Source organism: Lupinus angustifolius, chromosome LG12, assembly GCF_001865875.1.
Source record: "Lupinus angustifolius cultivar Tanjil chromosome LG12, LupAngTanjil_v1.0, whole genome shotgun sequence".
Classification (NCBI taxonomy): domain Eukaryota; kingdom Viridiplantae; phylum Streptophyta; class Magnoliopsida; order Fabales; family Fabaceae; genus Lupinus; species Lupinus angustifolius.
The window spans coordinates 7,046,246-7,053,841 of record NC_032020.1 but is presented as its reverse complement, the minus strand read 5'-3'; the positions used below and the strand labels follow the sequence as shown (position 1 = coordinate 7,053,841).

General features: G+C 28.5%; 1 protein-coding gene across 1 annotated transcript; it reads right to left on the bottom strand.

The window, feature by feature from the left end:
• Positions 870 to 3,549, bottom strand: LOC109361588 (probable WRKY transcription factor 71). Its single transcript, XM_019607087.1, has 3 exons — positions 3,032 to 3,549; positions 2,778 to 2,921; positions 870 to 1,999 (listed from the first exon to the last, which is right to left on the bottom strand). Exons 1-3 carry the CDS (start codon positions 3,457 to 3,459, stop codon positions 1,561 to 1,563), a joined length of 1,011 nt encoding a protein of 336 aa, XP_019462632.1. The 5' UTR covers positions 3,460 to 3,549; the 3' UTR covers positions 870 to 1,560.

Here is a 7,596-nt window from a genome sequence, read left to right as displayed (position 1 = left end):
ACATTTTTTACCGCTACAAAAAAAAACCTGACTTTTATGCATACATTATATTGACCACCTATGCATGAGAAATAAGTATTATCTTTTAAACAAACATGATGATAAGTGAAATTAAGTTAAACAAAATATGATATATTGCAAAGACAAGTTCAAATAGTATACGAGTCAATACATTTTCATTACAAGATGCATCAATAATTCTAAGGATATATTGTTTAAATAACTCTTATATTATATTGTAATGAACAAAAAATAATGAAAACGTATTGAATAATATACTATTTGTATTTGTTTCTACAATATACTATATTTTGTTTAACTGAATTACTTATCACCTTTTTTATTTAAAAATCACAATTATTTCTCATAGAGGGAGAATTAGTGTAATATATGTATAAAAAATAAGGTTTTTTTGCAGGTATAAAAAATGAAGAGTAATTTATGTAATTTCACTAAAACTAAATGAATATTGTAATTTACTTTTTAAATACAGTGACATATATTAAATGGTATATATAAACAAATTTTGTCAACAAGAATATCTAAAAATTTCATTGTTCTCAATTAACTTATGTGAGAATTTCATTTTATTTCCTTTTTATACATTTTAATATTTTTATAGTTGCATTTGCAGTTAAGTATGCTTATGAAATCCTCTTACACAATTGCACCTGTGTAGATGTGTATGGATGATCAGATAGAGGCATGAAAGCAAATAGTTCATTCAACATAGTTATATCTTAATTTTGAATTGACCTATATATAAATATTCAAGAAGGAAAAAAATGAAGGAACAATCTTTCTACCCATCAAATCTCTATCATAGTAATGACATTACATTCTCCATATTTTATATAACAATCCACAAGAAGGATGAAAAACCCAAATGGGCTACATGCATATACATAAAATATAGATCTTGTTTCTAACACAAATACCTCTGCCTAAGTACCCAATGATGACCTTGTTTAACAATGATCTCACTATAGTAGATGTCATGTTAACCCACTTCAAAATAATGCACTTGATGAGGTAGGGTAGATTCTGGTGAGCCAAAAATACATAGTATATAGCTGCACATGAAACTCTACCTCATAATCAAGTATATTTACATATAAGATGTCATAAAGAGAAAAGACTCTCACACAACTTGTTTTACACTAGTTAATAATGCACTATAAAGTTATAGTTAACAACATGTATTTGTTAAAAAAAAACTTATCATCTCACACTACTTACCTCCCCTTTTAGCACCTATTTTTTAACTATTGATCTAAAGATTTTTGCTTTGAAAACAAAAATGATAAAATATGATCAATAGTCATAAAACAAAGTGTAGAAAGGTGTAAGAAAAAATGATGTGAGAATTTCATTATATAACATATCATTTGGTTAACATGATAAGTGTTAACGAAAATTGTATACATACCGTTAACCTATAATGCATGTTAACAAAATAATAGATATTGTCAACTATAACTTCATATAATGTTAACCCATGTAAAATGGTGTAAAAAACTAGGGTAAGAATATCAATATATAGATAGAGGGAGATACATCTCAATTCTGGTTGCTCTTGTTGAGGAACATGGATGGAACTACATCTTGAAGGAGGCCATATTCCTGAGGAATATTCTGATGATTATTAAACTGCTGAAGAAGATAGTTGTTAATGTTATTGTTGTGTGAATATATTGATCCTGCAGAAGCATTAGTATTAGTGTTCATTGATTGTTGGATGTTGCTGTTGTTGTTCTGGAACATGAGGCTATGGTGATTTTGATTATGCATATGAAGAAGCAGATCTTGAGGGAACGAGGCTGTACTTGTTGTGAACATAGGTGTGAACATTCCAGAAGCCGCATTCCCTCTAAGAGAAGTGGGAACAGGATGATTGTGTTGACCTTCATAGGTTGTTACCACAGTTGTTGGGTCTTGAAATGACCTCTCTACACGTTTCTTCACTGTGCATTTCTGTGTTGTGCACCTGTAGTAGCTCCTGCATCCATCACAAATATTGTTCAAGTCAATTTTAATGTTTAGGTATATATTGAAATTGCTAAAAAAAAATGCCATTTTTTGGTGCTCAATGATCCTTAGGGTTCTCATTAACCTTGACTATTATATAATGACTTCATTTTATGTACTATATGTATCAATTAGCTAATATTAAATAAAGTTGTGTGATAATAGTGAAAAAAATATGAACCTTTTACCTAACTGCTATATCTGACTGTATTATGTTCCTCATGACTATACCCTATGCTCAGTTGTAAAACAAATATATGGGGTCTTCAGTATAGTAGGGTAGAACCATGTCTAGTAGTAAAGGTACCAAGTTCATAGTATTTTACAGGTACATCCGTCACATATTATCATATAATTGTAAAATTCCTTAACACTGCAAAATACCATGAATTGTTAGGTAGAAAGAGAATTTGTACTTAGTTCACAAGGTTACTAATAGTAATAAAATCTCTTGAATCTTGTCTTCCACTTAAGCTCATTTTTTTACTAGGATTCAATGAGGTAGCATAATGTATTTGTTAGGTGTAATAACTCGTAAGAAACAGTTATGAAGATAAAGATCTAGTTTAATGTAACTAGCATCTTCATATTGTAAAAGCTGCAAAGTGAGTTGGTAGAAGCAAACAGATGGGTCATGAGTATGATCAAGTAATTTATGTAAAACTGAAAAAAAAGTGTTTTTAATTAAGTTTCAATTAAGTTCTAGATGGTCATTTGAGTGCAAACAAACATGAAAAAAGTGATTTTACCTTGGATAAGGGCTATTCTTGACAGCTTTTTGTCCATATTTTCTCCATCTGTATCCATCTTCTAGGTGATCAACCTCACTCTTTGTCATGAAGGCAAACCTTGGCTCCTTCTGTTTCTTCTCTCCTTTCTTCTTATCCTTATTCCTATTGATTTATCCAAAATAGATTGCAAGTTGCACCATTAAACCTAGATATAGGTGTTAACAAAGTCATGGGTATGAACTAAAGTAACATGAAGAAGAAAAAAAACTTACCCTTTCTTGGATTTTTCTCCTCCTTCTCCTTTCACATGTCCATCTTTCTTACTCTTCCCCGAGTCTTCTTCAGCCCCAGCTTCAGTGGAAGAGGAAGAGATAGATGAATTAAGTGTTGCAAGGGTTTCGCCACCACCACCAACACCTACAATATCTCCTAATTCTGAAGGCTTTTGATTGTCTTCAATTGATGAGAAAACCTTAGATGAGGAAGGAGACAAGGCAAAAGAAGATGCAAGTGAATTATAGTCCATGCCTCCTTGAAGACATTCAGTGAAACTCATGTAAGATGGATCAAAGGTTTGTGATGAAGAATCATAAGCTGATGAAAAGTGCTTTTCAGAGAACATGTTGGATGCTTCTGTGTTTTGTTGATTGTAATTTAGTACAAGGTCCTGGTAGAAAAGTTGTTTAGGTTCATCAGACATGAAGAAAAATAGAAGGAGAGACAGAATATAAGAGTATGAGGTTGTTTCTGCAATTCTGCTTGGTCGACACTTTGTAACTTATCTCTTGTTTGTGTCACTATATATAATATAATTGTGGAAAACTATATGTGATTGGCCAAATGAGAAATTGGAATTCTCAGTTTTGGGTATGAAAATAATCTTACCTAAATAATTAACATTAAAATGTTATGAATGTCTTTTACTCAAATGTTCATTCACTATAATTTTTATGTATGATTAGTACAAAGATTTATAGACAATCAATATATCATCTGTAATTCATTTGCATTATATTTTATAAAGAATTTAAAATGGTTAAATATGAATGGTAAATGATACAATAATAATATATCAAACTCATACACCATTATTATATATATTTTTTCCTCAAAGAATATATGTTGTTAAAGTAAATATAATATGGAAAAAGAAATAAAGAATATTTTAGGTTTACATTGTGAGCTTCTATGGTCACTTTTAAAAGGAGGTTGACAAAATACCCTCCAATCAGATGACCAGAAAGTGCTTTCTCATATGGAAACATTTTTAGTCCACTCTACTTCCATTAAGGAGACTGATCTACATTAGTTATGGAGATAAGGAGAATGTCATTGCATCCTGGGCTATTGATACATCAAAATGTCTGTTATATTGTGTTAAGTCTAGAAGAAAGTTAACTTCAAAAAATAAACATTACATAGTCATTCACCAAAAATATTAAGTTGGTGATAACTTTTAAGAGAAAAAAATATATACATCCATAATGTAAAAGTTTTTTATGCTGTTATTATATTATCCATTATTCATTTTTTTAATTATCTTTGACTTCTCTTAATTAAAAGTAACAGAAATAAATGACAGATAATGTATTATTGTATAATAATATTTACATTGTCAACACATATATATTACACTCAACTTTTAAATCACTCCCCAATGACTCTATATTATTAAAAATAATATGTGAATTCTGATCAAGACAATATATAGTCTTTTGCTATATACACATAAATATTTAGTGTATATATAGGTATTATATAATTTTTTTTCTTATATGTAATTTCAAATTATATATAAAACCAGGTTGATCTTTAACCTTTTGAACTTTCAAAAGTTAGCAATAATAATATACTTTTTAAATTTTTTTGACTGTCCAGTCCAATTTGTAGTCGTCGAAAATAGCTTCTTTTACTTTCAACCACAAACAAAACTTTTTCTATGGTCTCTTTGATCGTCCAAATCCTATGTACCCAAAAAAATGAAACCAAAGTTTTTTTATGAGATTTCAGATTGTGTTAACAAGTGTCTTTACACTTTTTAATGAATATAAATGAAATTTTTTAATATTGAAATCAAAATCAACAACCTCTCTATATATAAAAGCTTCATTTTCTGATATAAATTAAATTATCTTTTTTATTTTGTTAAACAATGTCCCCGTGTGTTTACCTTCCCACTTAAAAATTCACCTCAGAAATTAGAATCCGACATACCCTCGCCAGTTAAAATCTTTGGTCAATGGTCTGTGTTTCCGTTTTTTGGGTTTTTTGGGATTGGGAAAAGAAGAGTCAAACAAAGCATGGTTGACTAACTCTACTATTCCATACGTGAATATCACCTATATTGTTTTGCTAGTAATTTTTACACTTTCATCCTTATAAATACTTTACAATAATTTGAAACTTCCGAGGTATTTAAAATGAAAATTATTGATGATGGTTAGTGATTGTTATTTATAAGGTATAAAACATGAAAAAGTTATACTCCATCCAATCTCTCTTATAAATAAATTTAACTAATTTCACATATATATTAAGAAATAAATTAAAAGATAATTAATTATTTTAATTTAATAAAAATTTGTTATTATTATTTAGAATTTGAGAGAAATTATTTTAATTAAAAATGGTATTGAAAATTGTAAAGATAATTAAATTTGTTTATATGTAAGACCAAAAGATATTATTTTTTACTTATAATTGAATCTACAGAGCTAATCTACTTGATAATAATAAAACTAAAAAACATGATGACAGAAATTCAATTTTGTTAGATAAATGACAAAACTCAAACCATTATGATAAGTTTATTCTAACAACTTTTTTCATGACATTACTTTCTTATTATGATGGTGAGTTTCTAGGTAATAGTATATGGTTATTTATCTCATGATATTTAGATCATGCATTTAAATTTGGAAACAACATCTTCATTTACAATAATAAATTTTTGTAAACTCATCATCCCACTAAAGTCGAAAGTCTTATGTATTGAGTGGCTTTTTTTACATTATATGATATTGATTATTTATAAACCGATTAGATTGTAAAATATAAATAAATGTGATATTTTTTCGAGACATATAGTGTTGTATCAGTGACAAACCCGAGAGGTGCACAATGAGAGAATGTGTCTCCACAATAAATAAATATATATATATATAATAGATTTATTGTCATACATATATATAAATTACTTATAAAGATATTAAAAAGTAAAAAATTCTAAATATTTTATTTTATATATAACTTCGTGATAGAATTTTTGTATATAATTTATATTCTATAAAGATTGAGGAGTCCTTAACTCACATTAATAATTAATATATTTATAAAATTTTATACTAATTTTTTGTACGTATCTCTCAGCTGAAAATTTTGTGAGTCCATTGATAGACATTTTAAGTGGAGCATTTTCCAAGAGTAAATATTAAGTTTGATGTGTGATTAAACCGCGTTTCATGAAGAGTTTGATTGGTGAGTGTTGTAGTCAATGTTTCAAACATGCAAACTTTAGTTTAGGAATAGAAGGCCCACGCGTGTCTGTTACTGGCACCGCCATTTGACCGTAGCCGACACTGTCAATGCACGTGGCGCACAACGGCTTGTGCTTTTGTCCTGCTGATCAACACCCAACGTAAGCACCTATCCTCTTTGTATTATGGAGATTTTTTTTTAGGAAAATAATCAAAACTTTATTTTAATAGGCGAATTTAGTTATTTTTAATTTTGTTAGGTTCAATGTCGAGTTTTGCTATTAGGTCAAGAGGAGATTGCATATAGACTGAGATATGAACCCTTGAGAAATAAAACAAATTCTCATACTCATACCTATGATGATGATTTTTTAAGAAAAATGTATTTGTATGAACTTCAAATATTATCACTACATCATTCATATTTAATCATTTTAAAATAATGTACTTTGAATAAATGGTACATGATACAATAATTATGTATAAATTGTTAGACTAATTTGCATAGATATTATACTCTATTTTTTTTAGTGTTAAATAATATTGTTGAATTATGGTTATAAAGGTTAAAACTTTTCTTACAATTACATTTTTAAGGATTTAAACTTCAAATTTCTAAGTGAGAACAATTATTTGTTACGTGATCTACACGCTTTGTAATTTGGTTGGTAACTTGGTTGAGCACTATTGATATTTGGTTGTGGCAGTATTAATATGAACATTATTACACCTTTTATTGTTCAGCTTAATTTGGATGGATTTGATCACCTCCTTTTTAGTCCTTTCATTTTCATTTCTATTCGTTTTGTTTCCTTTTCAAATATAGATGCTTTACGTAATGGCAATCTAACACTCTGTTTGGTCCCATCTTGTTGATAATTCTGATGAAATATAAATAAACTTTTGGCCTTGCTACCTAGCCATGATGCCTTTTTATAAAATCAAATTTTGTGACTAGAGCAATGATGTGGAACCTTGACAATGTGATGGTTGAATATTGTGAAAACAAGTTTTGGTATTTTTGGGAATTTGTTCCATTTAGTTAGAGCTCCTCTAAATATTCCTCTCAAACCAAATGAACTACATGAGTTGAAAATGCTACTCATTTTAGTCTTTTAATTTATAAAGTGCTATTGAACATGTAAAACATATTTCATTCATTTTTTACATGTCTATCAAACTATATCATAATTTTCATTTTATTACAAGCATATATGTTGATACTTGTGATTACCGTTGAACGACTCAAGTGTGTCCTATTGAGGTGAGAGAAGGTAGTATGAGGAAATGATGATAATTTAAAAAAAAAATCCTCTATTTTTATTTTATTTTTAGAAGGAATGTTCCCCAACTCAAATTTT